The following is a 24,101-nucleotide window of genomic DNA, read 5'->3' as shown; positions in this document are numbered from 1 at the left end:
TGCTTAGGTACCAAAAGCACGGCTTCTGCAAATTTCGTGGTCTACGCCCAGAGCAAGTGTTGATATCAGACAGTTTCTCAGTGGGTCACAGCAGCCCATTGAGTTCCACCTGGAGTAGTCCTGGAAGCTGCTTTGGAGCTGTCACAGACATCTCCACAACCAACAGCACAGAAATACTCTTGAGTGCGAGCTAGAAGGTAGAACTGAAAACAGAACATGGACAAACTTGCACCATCTGCCAACGCTTTCCCAGAATAACCTGTGCATCACTACCTCAAGACGTTCTCCAAAAGGAGAACTTAATTAAAAATCAGAATTATCTGAAAATTACTTAGGAGTGTGAGGAAGGCAGCATATTTGTTCTGTCAGATGCTGCTCAGAGCTTCACACCTGTCTATATTAGGTTCAGTCTCTGTGTATCTGTGTTCTTCAGTGCTCACCTCACAGCTCCATACCAGAGATTTCTGCTTTAATATGGCAAGCAGGCTCCGCTGCCAGAAGCAAAAAAACAAGCAAAAAAAAAAACAAAACCAAAACAAAAAGAGAGAGAGGGGAAGAAGGGCTGTTGTAAGAGCATGAATCTAGATGCAGGATTGTTTTGGTTTACCCTATTTTGAGCTCAATTTTGAGTAAATTAGTAGAGGCACCTTGTCAAACCCAGAATTAAAGGCTATGGCTTGCATTTTAAAAGAAACAGTGCTTTAGAAACAAAAGCCCTGTTGATTTTCACAGGTCAAAATATCTGAAAATCAAGGGTGGGATTCAGTTGCTTAAACAGGGACATCTAATGTCTTTGTAGAGGCTATGGGGGAGCCTCGAACCCGCAGTTCCTGATCGAGAAGAATGCAGGTCTCCTGTAGGGTTTGTTTGTCATTTTTCCCAGACCCATGCCAGGATGGCAAATTCTGATTTTATTTTATTTTTTTTATATCTAGAGAAAATTTAGACCATTTGTTAAATTCAAACTCAATTTTTGAGGTTAAAGATTGGATATGTACCTCAAGGAAGCTGTAGCCATACTTCCTTCTAAACCCATAATGCCCAAACGATAGGTTAATTTCTAGAGAACAGTGAAGTTTTACCATTTAAAATTTCGCCTTGGGAATTTTTCGATGAAGTTAGCAATTAAAATGGGCTGCCCAGGGAAGTGGTTGAGTCACCATCCCTGGAGGTCTTGAAAAGACGTTTAGATGTAGAGCTTAGTGATATGGTTTAGTGGAGGACTTGTTAGCGTTAGGTCAGAGGTTGGACTCGGTGATCTTGGAGGTCTCTTCCAACCTAGATGATTCTGTGACTTTGTGATTCAAAGAAGAGAATGTGATTCCTGGTGGCTTTTTAAAATCCATGACTTGGGACTAGCTTATCTGCATGAATTTCTTCACATGATTTCAGCATCCAAGCTCTAGCTCAGTGTCTTGGCTCGAGACCCGCAGTCAGCATTGTCGGGGTGATTCATCCAAGCAATGGTTCTGTCAGTTTTGTTACTTGCAAAGTACCTCATTTTATTAAAAATCCATTTGGAGATGGGTGAAAATATACACAGAGTGCAAAGGAAGAAATACTTTATTGCGAGCATGGATTGAGAAATGTATGAGACATTTCAGAATATACTGTTATATATCAAATGAGGAAAAAAAAATAAGCCATGAAGCATGAAGTAAATGACCAGTGCTTGAGACCAATGAAGAATATGCACACAGCTGTTCTAACAGCACAAAACCGATACCAATCACAACGTATTAAATAACTTTTATCATCAGAGGAAATTTAAAACAATATTTATAAAAAGTTCAAATATTGGACCTATTCCTGCATTGTACATCCAAAGCTTCGCTGAATCTTGTGGGTTTATGGAGGGAACAATGACACCCTGCAGAGCAAACTGACACCCCACCCCAGGCAACCGAAGGTAGAGATGGAGGAGACATCAAAAACATAAAACATAAAACACTTCTACAAAAATGAAAAGGCAAATATCATCCCGAGGAATATTATTATTTTCATGAGATCTTAATTGCAGCATCCTGACTCCATTAAAGCCAACAAGAGTTTGACATTGAGATCAGTGGAGTCTGAATTTCATTCTGAAATTTAAAACATTCTTGTGTTAGTGTAAACATCAGCAGAAACAGCATATCAGCATCTATACATGTATTCAAGTGCTGTTAAAAAAAAATAAAAATAGACAGTGCTAACCCAAAATGCCAGTATGTATACAAAAGGCAGATAATTAAAAGAGCTTTTTTCAAATACACACGTTAAAGTATTTAAAAGCATCAATATTTTTAATATTCGTATATCACTGCTAGAGAAAGAATCTATGAGAAAAGTCTGAATTTTTCACAATGATAAAGGAAGGGCACAGTGTTTGCTCAGCTTTATTTGACGCCAGTAGTTTTCCACTTTGGAATCATGTTGTCTACCTGCACACTCACATGTGTTTCAAAGTGGTGCTGAGGAGTAGTTGTATTTAATGATGAACTATACTCCTGTGCAAGTACTTCAGTATATTCCTCATGAGCCATTTACACCAAGCGTATTTTCAGTAAAAAAAAAGTTGAACAGGGATAAGAAAATTTCTTGAAGAAATGTTTTTCATCTTCTAACAACCTGGTGAGATCTCACATCACAGCAATTTACAATCATGCATTTGGCGATCCAGAGCTGATACAACTTTTCCATTTACTGTTAGAGTTGTGCCTGTCTTCAAACAATTCTTTGCTAATTTTCATGCGGATCTCTGGACTGGATAACAGCTCCTTTATCTGATTCAGTCTGGATAACAGGGCCTGTGTTTCTCTGTGCAAAGCTTCCTTTACTAAGTCTGCTTCACGGTTCTTTCCTGGAGGAGAAGAACAATATAATGTTTTATAATAACTAATGTCACTTAGAATCATTCACGTACAGAGAAAAAGAGATCATATCTGTTTTGGACAGTATTAAGTGCTTTTTCCCATATCGGTTTTTTATAAAAAGGTACTCTGTCAAAAAAAAATACAATTTGCATCAACAAATGTTACCACAAAGTACAGAACAGAACAGTGTCACATTTAAGAGAAACTCCTGCTATATTACATACTGTGTAATAGTATCTGTGAGGAATATCTGTAGTGGTAATTTTTAGCCTGGGATGACTGCCGCTGACTACGAAACAGAATGTGCTCTCGCATCCAGCGAGCAGCCCTGTGGCAGCGCCAAGCAGCACGGAGGGCATTGTTTCCACATATGGCGAGGCCCCTTCCGTGGCCATTCATTACAACCCAAAAGGCAAACACAGAGGGCTCAGTTTCTCTCCAAAAGCAAGGAAGGGGCTCTTGGTGAAGAGCCAGTGAAGACTGGAGCTGTCTGATTCACCATTCTTGCCTTTTTTCCACAGTCCATCCCTCTCAGCACTCGACAGATTTTCAGCAACGCCAGCACTTGTTAGACCCGTCGGCAGTGTCCTTCGGTTCAGAACAAACTTTTGATAAGAGACTCACAAAGCAGAGTGCCTGTCACCCAGCACCACTTAGCAAGTTTCAGCACGGAGCCGGGACATGTTTTTGTGGGTATTCTCGGTGGGATATTTGCTCCTGGGCTTTTGCACAGTGCTCACTTGCTGTTGTCATTGTCGCTCTCATTCTTAGTGCCACTAGCTGCTTCCTCAGTTTTCACAGGGCTTCCATCAGTCTGTCTGGTTTTGTTTTGCGTTTCTTCTAAATATTGCTGTACAGCCTTGAGCACTGCGTTCTCCACCAGCCTTTTGCTGAGGCTCACCAGCTCTGCATCATCTGGCTCTGCTGCATGTTTTTCACCTATGTGTCACAACAGACAAGAGAAGGAATTCATTGCCACGGAAAGACAGCAGCCAATTGTAATTGTACCAGAAGCCTCTGGCTGAGCTGGACATCTAGATTTCAAGTTATTAGCTGGATTTAAGACTGCCTCTTCCTGACTGTAAAATAATTTCCCCCTCCACGAGCTCTAAATCGAGTGTCTCATGAGATGTATACAGTAGATCAGACTAAAAATATTTCACTTCTTATCTTTATTGTAACACTCCTGTAAGCCACTGACTAACATTAGGAGCACTGAGTCAGCTTAGAAGAATAAGAGGCGTCATTTCTTCTGGTCACCAATAATCCATGCCATCTGGGCAAAGGTGAAGAATATGACACACGATTTACATTTTAGTAAAATTCTTAAGTCTAGCTGCCCCTGTTTTGTAAGTTTGCTTAATAAATCTGAAAGCTTCTACCTTACTTATCCATTGCTTATCATTCAAGAGTTTCTCATGGGAAAAAATGGTTAAAATACCCTAAGATCAGGTTAAAAAATATTATTACTGTTATTTCAAAACAAAGCATAAAACCTGGAAAAAACATGTACCCCCTCCCAATCTCTCTTCAGTTTTCTCAATAAAGTTCTGACACTGAAGGAATGCAAGTGCTGAGTCTATTCATAGGTATCCACTGATAAAAGCAAGAAGCTGGCGTCTCCCTGCTTTGTTAAGAATTCACAGGAGTAAACACACACAACTAAATAACTGCACACATAACGAGGGTTCCCATATAACACTAAACACATTTTAAAATTGTCCTTTTCCACGAATCATTTTCCTAAGCACTTACACAGCCTACTGCAGCATCCTCCTTTTATGAACAACGTAACTGAGGAAAAGCGGATTTCGCTGTCCAATTTCCACCGGCCATATAATTTGTGTCTGCCACTTTGCAATTTCTGGCACTAGGTAAATAACCGTTTCTCTCCCCGTGCATTTAAAGGCCATATCTTTAATGGCCCTTTCTGGAATTCACGTTCTGTAACCAGTAATAAGATGCTGCTTAGTCACACACATCTGGTGAAAGAGATACTATTGTATGTTCTCAGCACTAAGCTTTGTACTCTTCAATTATCTAAATTTGTTCTTTTTCATATATGTAAATTTATTCAAGTTTGCCAGCACGTATAGATTATAGATATAAAAGACTTTTATTAGTCTTCCTAGGGGACTGTAGAATTTGTGAGCAATTTCACTGATAAAACATAGATCATATGGGGATTCAAGAGGGAGAGGTACGCAGAAGCCTTCATTTCCAGAGGCAGTGCCTCTGTTAGCTATTAGCAAGAGCATCCTGCTCTGGAACAGGAGGACAGACCAAACTCCTCCAGTTCTGGGCCTCTGCAGTGCTGCTACTGTGGGACAGCAAGAACTGGGGTCTCCAGCTGAAGAGGGATCGGACTAGACCTGGGCACAACATTTCATTAGGTTTTGGAAAAAGATGGGAAAAGCTCCTCCGAGCTTTGATGAGTTGATCCCATGGGCTCCTCTGAATGCAACCCTTTGATTCCAAATTTCCTTTGCTTTTATTAAAGATACTCAGAACTGAAACAAGATGTTTTGGTTGACACTTTTTTTTTTTCCCCTAGCAAATAAACAGACTAGCAGCACCGTGCTTTCCAGTTAAGAGTTTCAGATTTCTCAGAATTGCCAGTGAATCACAGAAATTATTATTCACACAGCTCTAATGATCTGTCCAAGCAACTCTAAACAAAATCAATGGGAAATTGGTGCTCAGCGACTCCAACACCTGACCCTACTTAATATGCAGAATGAGTAATCAGCCACAGAGGCCTTCAGATACCCCAAAACAGTTGTGATTGTATTTGTTCAGAATGCTGTTTTACTTATAGTACATTATGTATTATTCTTGTATTGTAAGCATGGACAGTGCTCTTCTTTCACAAGTATTTTCTGCATTCTTACAAAACAGTTGTCATTTCCACATATATAGCAAGTCCATATATATATAGATAATATATATATATATATGCACAAACTGCATTTAAAAACTTCATATTAAGTAGATGGTTCACTAATTTCTCCAGCATGAAAAAAAATCTGAAATATCTAAAATGAGCCTTCCAAAAGTACAGTTTATAAATTTAAAAAACAGTTCTGTGGCTTTTATTTATTTCTAATATTTGAGACTTCCATGGCTCACGAGCAGTCTGTAGTACCATGTAGGTCCGTCCTGCATTCCAGCTGGGAAGACTTACACAGGACCTGACTGACGTGTGACTGCGTGCACATCCTTATATGAAGAGTAACCCTGGATTTATCTTCCAGTCACTTTTGTGGCCTGGCACATGGGACTATATGATATATCCTCTTTATATGTTTAGACTCCCTAAATTGCACTTGTGTGTGAGCGTGCATGTGCGCAATGCTAAAGTTCATTGGCAAGGCAGTTTTGTACTGCGGTACGAAACTAACCATGCTGTAATTCATGACCATTAACAAAAAGAAATAGGTCAGGTAAAAATAACAAGTATTGATCACCTATATTTATGTGAATATTCAATGTATACGTCTTCTTCATATATCTTTCTCCATGCTGCATCTGCTGCTTGCCTACTTCTTATATGTATAATTACTTTGCAACAGGCTTCTTTGTGTAGATTGTCTTATATTACATGACTTATCTAATATCAGTATAGAGTCATTGATGATAACGAAGTTTTGGATTTAAAGGGGAGGCTTAAAAATTCAATTCAGAATTACTTTGTAAACTCTGTTCTGAAAAAGGGAACAGATATATCATGTGCACTGTATTTGCATCTACAGTAGGCCTGTTAGTATGGACTATGTCACTACTATATTTCTGTGAATGATGAAAATAAAAAACCCTTCCACTGCCTTCTCCTGCATATGGCTCAGAACAAAAATGAAATAAAGCTTCCATTTTGTTTATCCCAGAATTCTCTATTTTCAGAAGATGAAAATAAATTCATATTCTGTGAATATATTTAAATTCATGCATCCTTTTTATTATTTATTGAAACTAAAGCATACCTGTTGTCCTGAAATGACAATTTTTTTTTCTCATAAGGGAATGCACAGAATTATTTGAAAGGGGATTTATGATGCCACAATGTGCTGCTGTTAGTTATGGACACGAATGGGAGCCCTGCAACCAAATCCACGTTGAGACCAAATTCACGTTGCAACCAAATTCAGTGTTGCATCTCCCTACTGGACTAGGTTTACTCTCCAATTCTACAATCCCTTACATTTTTACAAGACTGTGATCTGGACTTTGAAATAACGCACTGGAACAAATCACCTTTGGTGGTCCTGGTACCGCCTGTTTTAGGTATCCTTGTGGTTTGGAGAGGCAGGACAGTTTATCCCTGTTTATATTACTAGTCTGCTTTTGTGAGATTTACCTTTTGTGACTTTGACTCCTTTGTGAAAGAGTCAATAGTACCTCCATTTTACAAGAAAAGCCAGTTTTACAGCCTTTTACCAGCTACATTCCAAGACAAACTTCTGCAGTCCTTGTCTCATGGCCTTAATACACTTGGTGGTTTTGTTTTTGCTTCCAACAACCTTTCATCACAAAAAATGCGGCAAATTATGAAGGAGGCTGCTGGTATTTTAAATAGGTGAATAAGACCAGCTGGGAAGTCTGTTTTCTGAAAGCAGAGATTACAGGCAGTGCCCTGGGGACTACTGTGGTAACAGACATGCCTCTATCTCCCATTTAGTTCATCAATTTTCTGATGTTCTCTTTGCAAAATCTAGAAATAAAAAGCCCACAAGAGACTTCAGTGATCTTTCAAAAAACTAAACATTAAGAAAATCCTTCTGAAAGGAAGAAATGCTAGAAAACTTAATTTTTCTACTTACACTGTATCTCTTGCTGACACCCAGATAGTGAGCCAAGTCACTGTTGTATACGCGCAAAGCTTTCAACTTCACCAAGACTCCCTTTCTGCGGGTGACCCCTCAGTGACTGAGAAGTCCACTCTAAGTCATAATAACCACTAACCATAAGATAATTTATTATTACCTCCTCTGTAGAGAGGGGAAGGCTTTGTTTTTGTGTAGTATGGTGAGATTGGAAGGAAAGAGACACTATCCTAATTATTGGCACACCAAGAAACCTTCAGCAGATGTCTGTCATTTATTTCTGTCTATGATGGGGTTGGAGAAAACAGAGAAAGGCCAATAAAACCATTGCCAGACAGATTTCAGCCATGTGAATCCACGTAGCTTGTGACTTCGGTGGTTGTGCCTTTACCATGGCTCACTATCTCTGTTATCAGGAAACGACTTAAGACTGAAGACGTTATTTATACTCACAACATCCAGGCAGCTGTAGGCTACTGCAAGGCTGACATGCCCTGCTTCACCTCATGGACATATCTAGTTGGTGCTACAATATACCTTTGTGTCTGTAGAATCTGATTCAAAATTAAATTAAATCTCAGTGACATCAGTCAGAATCTGATGAGGTTCCCATATCTGCAGACCGAACTGCAGTGTCCTAGGTATCAGTCCAATGTGTTCAACATTTTCTTTACTGAGGACTTTCAGATAAATTTGATAGGCCACATATATTAACAAAACTCTAGCATTAGAAAAATACCATCACCGTCATCCTGCCAAGACAGAGTCCACAGTCCGTAATAAACTGAATTACAAGCTACATCCAGTCAGCAGACCGTATACTTCCCCCCATTGCAGCAGACTGTGAATCATCCAGCACAGTCAAGAACATGTAATGAACACAAACATGAGCATGTGCCCATATCTAATCAGCACAATAAGCATCAGCAGGAAAATCACAACCCTAAACAATTCCTTGTTAATTAGGAAAGACTTTCACAAAATGTCTCAGGCGGTCACTTAAGAAATTGGCACAAATAAAGCGCTGAGAGGAAGGGTGAAATTATAATGATGTTATGACATTACAGTAAGGACATTTGCATTGCTGCATATTCCCATAAATGATGCTAAGCAGCATGTGCAGTTTAGCTCATCGTGGACATCTGAAAAGCCTTTTTTTGGTTTTAAGTATGTTGTTCTGTACATTTAGGACTGCCTAACAGGGTAATACGAATCATCTCTTTGTGCAGAATTAATGGGTTTCTAGTTTGCTGGATTTTAAATTTTTTATTTGATTTGATCCATCACGGAATATAGCCAACAAAAACATGAATTTCTAGTGAAGAGGAAATTCTTGCACCTATTCAGGGAATATGATGTTCTTGCCAGTTTCAGGGAGGACAGCAACAATACCTGCAGGCAGCCTTGGATTTGGAGGCTTGGCTAATTCGGAAAATTTTTGCTTTGTTTCAGACAAAACCCTTCAAAGCTCAGTGATCTACAGTTTCTGAACACCTCTACCTACAAGTGGAGAAACACAGAACGTGCTCTGCTAAACCTAGTCATCCTCCTACGAGCACTGAAGGATGTGATACCACAGACATGAGCCTTCCAAAACACCAACAAACCTAAATCATAACTAAAGATAACTAAGTCTCTACCTCTCCTTATTTTCCTATTAAATGAGACCTGCTGACAGAGAAATCTCCTGATTCCCCTAATGCAGTTTAAAATCTTATGAATTCATTAATTTTAAGCAAGTCGATGTTACCATTGTTTGCTATTACACTGATGGCTGAAGGAAAGAAGGTTGCTTTAAACAGCTCTAAGCTTTACTCGACTTTCTCACTGACAGGCATGTCGAGAAAACAGCCCAGGTCACGGCCACAAAAGTGGTTTTACACAACCACATGTTGTGCATGCTGACCACAGGAGAACTGAGCCCCCTGGATGGATTTACTCACTCCTCTTTACCATCCATAGCCACGTCCAGTGGCTTCATGCCAGACATGAAGGAAGTCGAGAGAGACCAGGCCTTCCTGTCCTCTCAGGAAGCATGGCTTGTCTAAAGCTCAACTGTGGCACAGGTTAGGTCTTCAGCAGCCCTCAAGAAATGTCACGCACTGTGCAAACAGCGTATGTTGTTCCCCCATCAACCATGTTTGTCAGTGACCACAGACAGGGCTGGACGGTCTCAAAGGCAGAAAAATCACTCAGCCAGGTCACCAGGCTGCGTGGGGTGTAGGCCCAACACATGCAGCAACTAACACGGCACACACAGGTTTTGATTCCTAAAGACCAAATGCGTTGCCAGATCATAAGGCTCTCTGCTTACAGGACATTCAACTGTGAAAATCAAAAATTTACTCCAGAACACGACAAGGGAAATCATTTAACATATATTCACCTATTTTTTGTTTTCTAGCCCTCTTATATTCTCTGTGAACTTCAATTTCTTTTCTTTTGGTTCCATCTGTTACACAGCTTCCAACAGAACTGGACTCTGTTTTGGCTGGGACTTCTTAATGCTACCATAAAGTAGATTTAAATCAAACAAAAAGCAACCTGTTTTTTTCAAATATGACAGATGGATCTTACCAAGTGTCAAGTGAAGGTCAGCAAGCTGGTCCTGCATTGTTCAGCACTGGGCTGCTTCTCCTGAGCTCAGACCAAGACTCCATACAAACTCATGCTATCAAACAGTCTCTCGCATAATATGTCTTTCCTCAGGAAAACCAATTTTGAATATATTTTGTAAATTATGGAGAGAAAAGTCAAATTTTAATCAACAAGCATTAACATTTCATTATTTCAATTACTGCAACATGAGTTGCGAAACAGCTGCATACTGCTTGAACTGCAGAAGGAAGGTGAAATCTTGTCCAAAAAAACCATTTTGTAGATATAATTGCTATTAAAGAGAATGCCCAATAGTGTCCATAAAATACTTTAATTAATTGCAATTTTTATGGAAAATGCAATTTGCAAGACGGTTTTTATCATCTCTTTAATCATAATTAATTAGGACCTAAATCTAACAGAAGGCTGAAGGCAGTTCTTTTGGTAGAAGCATCTCACACAAGCTTGAACTGGCAGTGTAACTACAACCCAACTACCACTACAACTACACATTTCAGGTTGGAAATTAGGAGGAATTTCTTCTCAGAGAGTAGTCAGGCATTGGAACAGGTTGCCCAGGGAGGTGGTGGAGTCACCGTCCCTGGGGATGTTTAAGGAAAGGTTGGACGTGGTGCTTAGGGACATGGTTTAGTGGGTGACATTGGTGGTAGGGTGATGGTTGGACCAGATGATCTTGGAAGTCTTTTCCAACCTTAATGATTCTCTGATTCTATGAACCCAAAGTTGTCTAAACAGATGAGTCTCACCCCTTTCCCAGAATCTTGCATGAAGGAGCTGAACCCACTTCATCAGCTTCTTGGGCTTGAAGTTATGTATTTTTGAATGTACGAGTAGTTATTGTTGCTGACTTTTGTTTCATGGATCAAGCCTACAGAATCTGACCAATTTTGTTAATAGCTTTGGGTAAACTAACATAATACCCTTAAGTCAATTTGAATCTCATTGCAAAAAACATCATTAAGTACTCATCACAGCATTTCCTATCTCAATCCCCTTTATTTATATTTTGCCTTAAGTAAAGTATATAGCATGATTTTTTCTTACTTCCCTTTTGTTTGCCACATATATGTGTACGTGTCCTCTGCTCTACCACGTATAGGTTTATGAAAGGCTTGTAAATATGAAATTCATTTTTGACACATGGAAAGATTAGTCCATAAAAGTTTAGCCCTGTATTTACATGCTACAGTTCTGAACTCAGAACTACTCACAAACATTTCCTCAGCTTTAATTTCTCTCAAAGTCCAAATATACTTACTTGCAAGAACACAATCTTGATGTCAAATAAAAAAGAAATCTGTTATTTTAAGCAATGATTTCAGATAAATGTTTGGTCATAATAAATTATTCTGTCATGGGGTTTTTGGTCATCTTAGCCATATGATATCAGAGTGGCTGCTAGTTAAAGAGTTGTTAATAATAATGAAGGTACAACCACAGTTAATCTAATTCACGGGAATCTAAAAATTGTTGCTAGAGCACAGTGTAAAGAGAGACCACTTAAATGTATGGATGAAAAAAAAATGGTTTACAGTTTACTGTGTCATAAACCTAAATTTAATGTAATCAATCCTTTACATAAAATAACCAGATTAGGACGGACACACACACACACACACACAAAATAGAATAAGGATTCTAGAAGACAACACTTTTTTCTTTCCTATTTTATGTATGAATAACATATATCTGAAGTTGATCAACAATCACTTAATCAAACATAACATTATTCTGCAGTCTGTTTCACTGTTAGAAATCAAGAACCATTGAGTCCTGATTATTTGTTTAAACCAGTGGGCCTTACTGTTCACATCCTTCCTATGTGAAAAATCTAAGAGCTGTAAAATCCCTTTCTTCATAAACAACATAAAACTTGTTAAGAACATAGCTAATATTTCTCTACCTAACAGCAACACCTCTTTCACAAGATTCCCTACAGCTCCAAAAATGCACTCCATCAAGAGAATAACTCACTCTCTCTTTCCCCCATACTTCTATTTCCTCAAACTCAGTGAATCAAAGCCTATTGTACTAGCACTTCAATGAAATCAAGTCAGAAAAATACCTCTACCATGCCAAAAACTGAACTAACCATCACAACTTTTACCAGCTTACACGGTACAACTGATTGCTGATTACCATGCCTTAGAATTGATTGTTCTGTTCTCTTTCTGCCCCTTCTTCCATTCTCAGATATTATTTTTTCTATTGACACAGTATTCCCAACTTGATTCTTTCGTCCTTATCAACCTAATAATTGTAACTGTCCCATTCTTCTGGTCCTTTATTTCTATTAGGTTAAACAGTTCTCATTTGGAGTTTCATCTTTGCCTCTTCCTCCCCTCTTATTTTAAAGTAATATTTTTCCTCAGTCTTTTCTCAACTCCAGGTAAAGGAATAAAGGTTTGATATTCAAGCTAAAAAGTTTTTTCATTTCTCTTCACTACATTCAGAACTAGCCTTGAAAACAGAAGTAGCATTTTTTCTTCACTCCAGCTAAATACCAGTGCATTTGATTCCATAGTTCCCTTTGCCTTTCTATTTCCACACAGAAAAAGCTCCCCCACTTTATTTTTGGCTAGAAGTGCCAAGAAAAGTTCAGTAGGATGTGGAGAAAGGAAGGAGTTGGGCAACAGTTCCCCGTAAGAGCGGATCATATTTTTCATGGCTTTGAGATTTCCTGAGAAGGGTAAACACACATTTCAGTCACATGGCACAATGCAATGCGGTGCTAACTCCAAGAATGCAAGCACATCTATACCTCAGGGGGTTATGCGAAGTGACCACATCGCAGTAACCAGAGCTCTTGAGAATTAGCCCATAGCCTGGGTGCACCACCACTTGGAGCCAGCTATTCTGCCGCTGCTGTAGGACCTCACACTTGGATGCATCTTACCACATAACGGGTTTTTATCCAGAGTCTAATCCTGTAATCTCTTCTTATTTTACACCTTGTATAGAGATTATGGCTAAAAAAAGGATCAAGGGAATTAAATTCATCTTTCAAAGCAAAATGCTGAGCTTCATTTGGAACGCAGTTAGTATTACTGCTATTCACTTGTGAAGTGAGCATGACAGGCAATGTCCCAGTGGCCTGGGCTGTGTTATATCAGGCCCTTCATCCTTGCCATACCCGGCCCTCATTCCACATTTTCCAGCCCTGCTATAAGAGAGAACACACACAGTGGGGTCAACATAAAGCAACATTTACTTCACTAAATTAGAGGATCGAGTGGTTTGAAATATGCACACACTGTATCTAATTTCACGTTAACAAAAAGAAGATAACTCCGGACTTCAGGAAGGTGTTTGATCATTGCACTCACCTCAGCCTCCGATTATGTTTAGAGGAACTACAAGAAAAACTTCCATGTTGTGCTGAAAAAAACTTTTGCATTCTATTACTGATGTGTCTGTGAAAAGTAAAAGAGGAGCAGAGAGAAGAGAGGAAGAAAGAAACCTTTTTGATTGCGTTAGTCTATGCTGAGTGGTAATGGATTTTTAAGACAGCAAAAAATATTATGCATTTGCTGATTCTCCTCAGCCACAGTAAGTGCTGCAAAAAACATGCCTGATATTTAATATGGCTTTGTTCAATCCTTGTGCTTTGTACTAAAGTGGAAAATTGAATAAAATGCCATTTAAAAAATTATTGCTATTATGTGAAACAGAATGAGTAACACAGTAATAGACCATGACAAAATACATTTCTCTTCTTAGCAAGAGGATACAAGTTCTCTACCGAGAGTAAATGAATTATCCGTGCCTCAGTGTTTTAACTCAGAGGAAACTAAGCAAGTGGCCAGGTGAATTTCACCTGAGATTGGCAGATATTCAGAGAGATTAAATCATCTGCAGGAACGATAAAGCTAATAGTGGATTTGGAGACTTTGTAGATTGGGATCCAGACAAGATACATAATAAGGTGCAAATTTTCTCTGTATCAATGTAAAATGGCAAATCCTAAGGTTCATGAGGGCTCCAAGCAGGGGCATGAGCCTGACAAAGTTCAGCTGTGTGTGCTAACAGCAGAATTACAAGCCTAAAAGCACCAACTATTACAAAACTTTGGCAGCCCCAGAAGCGTGCTAGTGTGTTACACTTCTAGATTCTTAAGGCCCGGGGACTTAGTCTATATTCAAATGTTTCCTTCGGTGGGAGATAACTAGATTTTAAACAATATTTATGGCATCTAGCCCATTACCCTTTTGTTAATGCAGGATAATTTCCTATCCCTTTCTCCAGTCTGACTTCCACAGCATAAGCAACCCCCCTCCAAGATCGCAAACTCCTCGCTAACTCTCAGAACAGGAAGACAGCTTTACTCGAGTATTAGGAATAGCAAGAACAATTAGAAACATTACTTAATCAGTAATAATTAGCTGCTGAACACCAAGTGTGTATGCCTTATTACAATAATTTTCAACACACCTTGTTTTCCATTTTGCCTGGTGTTCAGCAAATAATAGCAGACCAGTGTTATCTAAGGGACAACCACTCACTGGACTAAGGACCTTTGTCTGCCTTGCTTACTTTATTTGTCTGCCTCGTTTGCTTTATTTGTCTGCATTCATCTGAAAATCTCAGTCCCAATACCACAAGATGTAGAGGCTGCTCCGCGGTCCAGCATCTGTCACTGTCAGGAAGCTTTTCCCGAAATACATACAAAATGTTCTCTCTTGTTCTTATTTTGCATGATGTAATAGAAGTAATCCCATGATATCTTAACAGTTGCTTAATCATGTTAACCAGTTCCTCCTCCTGCCTTCTGGCTTTGTAGCTATTTTCTAAACTTCTACTCAGAAACCACATCGGCTGTAGCTCCATGGATCCCCAGCCATTTTCTGGAAGAGCAGCCTGGGCTCCTACAATGCTTTTGGAACATTTTCTTCTGTAGAAACAACCCTTCCTCCAAACTTCTTGCACGTTACCAGCCCTAACTCCGATGGCCCCAGCTGAACACAGCCTTCTCAGTGCAACACTGGCCGTGCCCTCCGCCGCTCCTATTGTGCCTCTTGCACTTCCAGGACAAAAGTTACACTGATCTTTCTGGGGCAGACTTAATTGGCACCAGATGCACATCGTTTATGCTAAAACATAGGTCTGGTGATGTGCTATCTTGCTGGGAGGGGAAGGAGAAGAGAGAGCGTTTGGTGTTTTTTTCTTTCCCAAAGGTGAACCTTTCTTATGGATGAAACCTGCTTTCTCCCCTTTTTCAAAGGGATCAGAGTACAGCCTCCTGATCATTCCAGGTCAGTAGGAAAATGTCAAGTTTGACAGTCCAATTATTTGTCCAGATTTCAGTTCCTAGAGATCTTTAATAAAACAAAATGAAATACCATATATAATTAAGAAGAAAAAAGTAATCTGTAAGAGAGGCTGTGCAGACCTTCCTTTTTTTTTTCCTTTTTTTTTTCATTGTAATACTTTAAATGTTTCCAGAAGAAAGGTTAAAGCATGCCTGCCTGCTTCCAGGAATACCACTCTCCACTGGAAAACAAAGCACACAATTAGCAGGCATTAAGCATTACAATCAAGGCAGTACAAGAGCGAAAAAAGCACATTTAAAACATCAGGTTAGGAAGGAGGAGACAACTCCTACATATCGGGCATATAACACTTTCCCCCTCCCCAGCGAGGCTATTCTATTCCTGTAATACACGTTTTTCTCCATATGCTACGATTTCTACGCTGCGACTGGCTCCGCTCTGAGCCCACAGGGACCAGGTGCCGGTACGACCTGCCACAGAGCAACACAACAGGTCGCAGTAAATGGGCACCCAGATTGGGGTGGCTGTTTGTGTCGGTACCAGAGAGGTGTTTGGTGCTCAGCGTGTCACACTTCTCGTCTGGCTGTAACACGGGTTTGCTCGCACATCACTTCCGAGCCAAGAACGAGCATTCAGCTTAGGCGGTTCCCTTTCGTCATTTGGCAAGCTGTCTGTCGTTAAAGTAACGTGAAAGTAATTTCTGAAGCCCAGCGTTTCATTCAGACACACGGGGCTATGTCGATACAGGTGAGCTACGCAGTGCCAGTATCTGCTCTCTGGCAGTGAGGCCAGTTAGCAGAAGATAGCTCAGGTCCACACCAACCACTTGTGCTCACCTCTGCAGCAGCACGGCTGCCTCCCACCTGCCTGGGGGACTGGATTCAGGTCGATGCTAGCTCCTGAACAGTGTCTAGGAACTGTTTCAGAAAGCACTGTTTCTCCAGGGAGGAACTATACCGGGGTCCACAGTAACAATTTACGAGCACAGGCAACCAAGAATATTAAACAAGAACGGTTTCACAACGCAGTGCAGCAGCAGCTGGAGTAACACAAGTGACAGGGGACGGGATTTGGCTTGAGACTCCAATAAAGCTGTGCGAACAACACAGCCAATTTCCTCTTCCACCACAATGAAATCCTCCTGCGGTACTTCTGATTTAATCTTCAGAAGTAAGGAAGTACAGAGGTAAAATTCATAACCCTTGAGACTTTCTGACACTTTTTACTTTTCAGGGCAGGTCTTACAGGACCTAAGAAAAACATGCTGCTCCTTCCATTGTTTGGCAAGTAGCATGTAGCACGAGCTCTTTTTTTCAATGTGTATAGTGAGTTTTGGGGCATTGTGCCAGAGCATACATAAAGCTCAGTCAACAGAGGAAGGAGTATATGAGAATAAATATGAATATGAGAAACAGTACTGAGCAAGGGGACCTCCCTCAGACAGAGTAAGGATAATATCTGGATGCTGTTCTCATACGTTCACAGGGAATATAAGGCAGCTTTTAATAGCATCTGTGATAGCAACAGCCTCTAATTTACACTTCGGGAAATCAATAAAAGCATTAAGTTGTAGCCTTTGGTTTATTCAATAGTACATTAGTGTGAAGCAAGCACAGTTCTGAGAAGCTAGTCTCACCTTATCTTCCTTTTACTGCAGCAATGGTCTTACTAAGATTATCGTTAAACCATCTTAACAGCTTAAAAGACAGAATATCTCATATCTAAGTGTGTACGTGGTAAATACAGGATACATCTTATCATAAGTAATCGATGTTGATTGACCAGCATACTTACAGAAGTATGAGAAATCCAGTACAGTCCTTCTCTGTTTAAAGGAAACATCTGCATATAGGACAATTAGCGAAGTTACTCCCTCCAGTTCACCTAAAATACACTTGTATTTATTTACTTTGTCTGCTATCCTTTTCAAACCCAAGACGACACAGGATAGCAGTAAACAAGCTGCTTAAGGGAACTGGTGTAAATGCAGAACATTTAAAGTGATCTTATTCGCCTTACAGGTTCACTCTCCTCTCCCTTGAAGAAATCACATTGGACGTCTCCTGCAACAGCTGTGCGAGCAGAACACCAGGCTTCTTCCAAGGGAGCCTGACTTCTTCTGCCCAGGGCTGAAAGAACAGTATTTTACCTGTCCTCCTCTTCTTGCTATGTACTTATGAAGTAGATTCCAGATGAAGCTGGCCATTTGTCGGCTTGCCATAGGAACCAGTCCCTCTGGTATTATTTATAGCAAGTCCCTTTTACATGGGCTCGCTGATATTCCCATCCATCTCGCTGCAGTCCTTGACTCCAGGCACTGCCAGCAGACTGTCACAGCCACGACAGTTGGCAGGCCAGGTCCTTGGTTGGTATAAATCAGCACTATTCTTGCTTACAGCTGCTAAGGATTTCACTTGACATTTCACTACCGCTTTATTCACGCCCCAGATAATCTGTCTCACTTTCATGGTTTTACTTGCATGTTTCGCAAATATCCTTAAACACTTAACTTGCTTCTAATTAAATACTCCAGCTGAAGTATCCTTTTAGACAGCTTCTAAGCACTGCAGTACCTAAACTGTATGTTATCAAAATTATTATTTTTAAATGAATATAACCATTATTAACTAACTGGGAATTTTAATGTACACTGGAAAATTATCTGAGATTTTATCACTAGTAGAAAGCAATCATTTTTGTTATACAGAGTAAGTTTGTAGGCAAAAGCAATGTGAATTCTTATTTATGTTACACTGCAAATTGACAAATAATCAGTTGTTACCCCTTCACAAAATAGAAAAGGCCCATTACAGTATAAATAAAAAGAGAGATTCATCTATATTCAAGTTTTTGCTCTAACTTCATGTTGGAGATTTACAACACATAAACTAATTGCAGTCAAAAGATTTTGCCCCATGAGAGACGGCATTCACCATTCTTTGGTCTGTGCTGTTTTGGTCCTTTGAAGCAAGCAGCAGCATAATTTGGAATATTAAATGCAATTATCAGCTAAAATCTGCCACTGCAGCTGTTGGCCAACAGAAACGCCCCGGGCCATTTGAATTCTATTGCAGCAGAACTCCTTCATACTGCAAGTCATCATAAAGCTTCCTTTTCCCAATACTGACACAGAGTATTTTTGATACAGTCTTGGACCTTCCCTCCTGCTGCCCAAGAGGGCAGTGAAATGACCCACTGTGCATGGTATTTAAGCTGCTATCTATACAACCAAAGAAATTTAAGGCTCATTTCCACATCTATGGAAGCTCCGTGCTGCACCAAAGATTCGCAAATCGATTTAATGGAAGGAGCACTGGTGTGTTCAGTAAAGAGATCAAGAATATAATACTTTTCTTTTGGAATATGCTCTTTCATTTGTGCAGTTCTTTGAACGAAATACCTACTGGAGACAACAAATAAAACATCTGGTTAATGTCACTGTTAGAAATATCTCCACATAAGCAAGTTTCTAGTGCACTACCTCTCCACATGGACTGCCTGACCTTGTAGTGAAGTCTGCTAAAAAGTTACTTGGTCATAAATTTTGAAATAGTGATCAAATGCAAGAAAACAAGTGACGGAAATACTTCAGAGAAGTATTTCCTATATATACTCAGAGAATTACAGTTTGGCAGATCAGAAGAGGATGGGGAAGCATACAGATATGAAGATAACCTTTCTGTGAAATGTAAACATGATAAACCTTACAGCACCTTGTAAGTTAACCAAGCAATGAAGAGTACTGCATTTTATCTTGCTGGGCAACAGCCATGAGGCAATACAACTAGGAGGGATGGCAAGAGGGAGGCACATAGTCTATACACCTCTCACAGAGATTTGCCTCTCCAGCTATTCTTGTTGCAGCTCCCAAAAAGCATTAGGACTACAATCGGGTGCGTTCCGGTTGTTCTCTCCATCCAATTCTCATTTCACGTCTACTCAGTTTAATATTTGATCCACAAGTACCACCAGATCAATATGCACAGAAGCAAAGCTTAATATTTTAGACAGTAAAATCCCTTTAATTGTGCCAAGGGAGTACAGTTTTATTTAAACCTTACCCCAATATAAATACTATTAAGAGTCTGTTGAGAAAGACACCATAACCAAACTGTTCTGGTCAATGCTCCCAACATCGTCTGCTGGCAGCAGGAGGACAGCATTATCATGTCTGTATGCGTACACAAGGGATCGAGGCTGCTCAGCGCTTTGCAAGACTGAGCCCACATATTTCTGAAGCGATATACAGATACTTTTTACTTGATCCAGTCTTACACTGGAAGAAGTTACGGTGCCTAGCTGCTTCTTACCATCATCTGTCCTCTGGGTTTTGTAGAATTCCTTAATACACCTCAATCAAAATTTGCTGGGTTAGTTTTGAGCAAAGAAGGAGAAGTGTTTAACCTCACTGAGGTGATTTTGCCTTAAAGGAGAGCTCACATAACCTGCTCTGCTGTGGGATGGTATACACAGCATACATCACCAGTGTATGGTCTATGTGACCAATGATGGCGGCAACAATGACCACATGGGATCAGTAAACTCTTAGGTCAGTACTTCTGAATCCAGAAGAGGATGGGGTTTTATGGCCTTAGAGCCATTACTGTTTTGCTTACCTAAGAACTACCGGCCTAACAACTTTGTCAATATCAACATTAAATTGTGTTGTTAATTAGCACCGTGCACAACCACGTATTTCTCCCTGGAGTTCTCTAGGAAAGAAGGAAGGTTCTTCCTTCCCACCAGCCCACCTCAAAGCACTGGCAGGGTTATCACACGTGTGGCCAGTTTTCAACTTTATAGTCTCATCAGAGAGGTGGGCATGCCGAATATCACACAATTCCCATATACGGGGCCAAGATGAATACAGTCATAACAAAGGGGAGAGCAAAAGACATAGTTATCTTACACCCCTCTCTGCAGATTTTTGGAACCTAAAACAGTTGTGGAGGTACTCATAGTTAATTAACTGTAGCATGCAAAGAGCCAATAACTGTAGCATGCAAATAGCCAAATGCTTGGCCTCAATATGGAAATCAAACACGTAATTTCAACACCATAGGAGGAATCTGTGCAAACATAGCTGCAAAATATTGCGCATCAGCCGAAAGCCAAAAATGTCCTCATTTTTTCCACCTACTCAAAGTGATGGTTTGGCAATTATGCTTGTTATAAAACGGACATTAACCTATTTATTTACCCTTAGATGCTTAAGCTAATGGTCAGTGCTGATACAACACCAGACAGGAACAAACTGCCCAGAAATAAATCTAGGAAGGAAATTTTAAAAGGGCCTAAACCACCAGCAGAGACCTTTTCTGCAGCAGGCTCCCAGTGGGGTCAGTAGAAGAAAGAAAACAACCAATACATTGCAGTAACAGTGCGCTGCACTCAGGGACCTCTGCGCTTCTCATCTTGCTATAGGGTCACAAATCACTAGAGGCTGGTTCTCTGCCAACACACTTTTTGAAAATGGGATCCTTAAGTTTATAAAAGTCCCAACTCTACCAACATGTCATTTCAGCGCTCACATCACCATCTCAAAGTTTTTCATCAGGCTCTTCTGAACTTTCTTCTCGGTGTGATCAGGAAGAAATGTATCTGTCCCACCATGAAACAAGTCACCTACACCTATTAGCTTGTCCTGTATTCCGCTTGCTTTAACTGAAACGAACTGAAATCTCTTCCTACCTTCTCACAGGCAATTCTTCACGTCCTTTAATACAAACAGGTTTGGTTAAAGGCATCACTGACGTTTCCCAGTATTCAGCGGAAACAGATCACTGTGGTCCAAAGCACTTCCACATAAGGTCCACATACATCTTCATTTTGCACATAAGTACATGTTACATAAAAGTTTAGACTTTAAACAGATTCTACAATTTTGTGTATTCTAGAGCAGTTACAAATTAGCCTGGATTTTTTTAGATTATGTACCAGAGAACTCCCTGTCTTTGTTCGTGCTTCCTTTCAGGAAAAAAGCAGTTCTGCCATGTCTCTAAATAAATTCTATAATAAACACTGCTACTTTCCCCCATCAGTAACATAACTTAATAGCAAGGCAATCACATTTGACTTGACTCATCTCCAGAACTTCCAGTTGCAATTCATTTTACATAAAACATCCTGACAGAAAGGTGGCAGAGATCCCAACATCTGCAGCCTAATACATTATAGAACAAGATAGGCTGCTGTATCCTCGTGGAACAGGAAAATGCAGCCTAGTTTTAAAAATTACAGACTTTTGTGCTTCAGAATTCCTTATACCCAAATAAAAATTGGAACAAAAATTAAAGAATTTCATTTCTTTCCATGGGATACAAATGTTTATAGGACTTAAGTTTTGACTTATTTATCTTCTATTAAACATAAAGTTTGACTTTTCAATTAAAAGTCAAATACACCCAAAATGACTACAGATCAGACAGCGGAGGAAATACAGCAATGTGTTAACACCTTGTAGGACTATTTAATAAAAGCAGTAAGTAATTTTAATTTAATAATACCATGTAGAGACATTTCAATTTCAAGAAGGCTTACATATAGGCATATGGGTATATCTAAGATCATTGTAAGAACTCCCCAATTTCATAGTCACCATTATTTTTATTCTTTTTACTTCAAGATGACTATATTCTTCCATTTTTTAAGCCATAAATAGGCATCCACTGCTTGGGGGGGGGGGGGGGGGGGGGGGGTTGTTTCACTTTTATTTTTATTTTTTTTCTAAATCTATTTCATTCTATTTGAAAGCCCGTTCTTCTACCATCCCCTTCAGGACACCTTGTGATGAGGTTGAACTTAACAGTTCAACTAACTTCCCTATTTTATCACCCAGATTTTCTCTAAATCTCTGCTTTCTCTTCATCTTCACTGGTACCTACAACTCCCCCACTACTGCAGCCTTAATTTTGCATTAATGTACAAAATGGTTGCATTAATGAATGAGGGGTTATTTTCTAAGCCGTTGTCAGTCCTAAGAATGGGCAAACAAGTAGACACATACCGATTCTCCACACACACACACAAATGACGGCCTTGGGTGTCATCAAGCCCAGTCGTTAAACCGAACATCACTGGTTGCAGGAGAGATGTGTGAAACTTTGAACTTTGACTTAGTGAGTACTGAACATTTAGTTTTGGCGAGGACCACCAAATCCTAAAGGAACTACTGATAAGATCATGCCCCATTTTTCAGCCCCATATTTCTTTACAATGCAACAAGGTCCGTGGGACTGCTGTCTCTGGTGTCCCTTTTCTTCCAGCAGAAAATGGAAGCAACGTTAGCAGCCTCATCATGGGCTTTGTGATGGGAAGAAGACAAACAGCTAGCGATTATTCCGGTTGTCATTTTGAGGAATGCACCTTTCCTTCAAACTATTTGGTTCTTCATCCACACCATGCACTGCTTTGTCTGCACATACCTTGTGTGTGAGTGAAGAAACAAAATTGCCCAGGGAGATTAGCAAGACCGTAAAGAACAGAGGCACTGTTCTTCTGCTCCAAGAATGGAGCGCATGTAGGGCTTACCAAGCTCAGCTGATGAGTGGGTGTTTTCATATACAGAGAAAAAGATGGGAAAAGGATAGTGTCTTTCTGGTACCAGAATGGGTATCACTTTCAGCAGCTAGGAATTAAAATCCCAGAAAACAGAAGTGAAAATGACACACAATCTGCTGGATAGGGACCTATCAGTATTGGAAACTAGTTAGACAGCTTGGCAAGCACACAAGGACTGTTTAACAACAAGGACTGACTTACTGTTCGTGGTAGGCAAACCCATCCTGGCTCTCATGACGGAAGGCCAGACAATGGCTCTTTTATGTGGACATTGTACAAACACAAAATAATTGATGATAACCTCCAACAAATCAGAAGTTTAACCAAGTCATCGACTTACAAATATAACTTTCAGGATTTTCAGAATTGGTTCAAGACCTAAATAAAATGGTTGCATTTTGTTCACTGTCCTTTCATTTAGCCTGAAAAAAGGATCCCTAGTTTGATGCAATTTGGCAATTTTTGGTGAGGCCACAAGAGCAAGATGGGGACTGAGTTTCGCTCACCTGGCTGTGTGTTCAAGCCTCCCTGGTTCCTGCCCACATGGTATGTAGCCCCAGTCCCTGCATTCATTCACTTATCTCCCCAACAATTTGCATGTATTATATTCAATCTGCGCCATAAGTAATATTGTACAGTAGCTATGAAATAATAAATTAAGTGCTTAATCTCATTAAATCAAAACACATGAGAGTGCTCAAATTGCTCTGCTCTGCTCCCAAGTTGTTCATTTCTTAGAGTGCAAACACATTTCATGTGATACTTTGATATGACCAGCCTTATTTCACATACAAAATTACTGTTCAGACAGTTACTGGTATGTTCAGTATTTAACAGCCTTTTTCAAACAAAAATTTCATGCCAGTACAAGATCCAAATCCTTCATTTCCTGTTTGGAGCCAGGTAGAAAATGGGCTAAGATGTACACAGATAAAATGTAGCATAACAATGATTATTTTGCAAAACGTTTTCTTTTA

At 39.8% G+C, this 24,101-nt stretch overlaps 1 protein-coding gene across 3 annotated transcripts in view; it reads right to left on the bottom strand.

The window, feature by feature from the left end:
* Positions 1 to 1,547: 1,547 nt before the first annotated feature.
* Positions 1,548 to 24,101, bottom strand: part of AKAP7 (A-kinase anchoring protein 7) — a 90,314-nt gene continuing 67,760 nt past the window's right edge. Inside the window, exons 8-9 of one of the 3 annotated variants that reach the window (XR_004777471.2) lie at positions 3,080 to 3,794; positions 2,720 to 2,842 (exon numbers count right to left, since the gene is read on the bottom strand). Coding sequence is in view for 2 of the 3 variants with exons in the window: in XM_035538937.2 (XP_035394830.1) it covers positions 3,592 to 3,794 (203 nt within the window). In the remaining variant the exon portion in view is untranslated. Of the gene's footprint in view, positions 3,795 to 24,101 lie in introns of all 3 variants that reach the window. The other 2 variants (XM_035538937.2, XM_035538939.2) reach the window with 2 other exon arrangements.

Source organism: Cygnus atratus, chromosome 3, assembly GCF_013377495.2.
Source record: "Cygnus atratus isolate AKBS03 ecotype Queensland, Australia chromosome 3, CAtr_DNAZoo_HiC_assembly, whole genome shotgun sequence".
Classification (NCBI taxonomy): domain Eukaryota; kingdom Metazoa; phylum Chordata; class Aves; order Anseriformes; family Anatidae; genus Cygnus; species Cygnus atratus.
The sequence above is the reverse complement of the archived record's forward strand: the minus strand, read 5'-3'. Positions and strand labels throughout refer to the sequence as shown.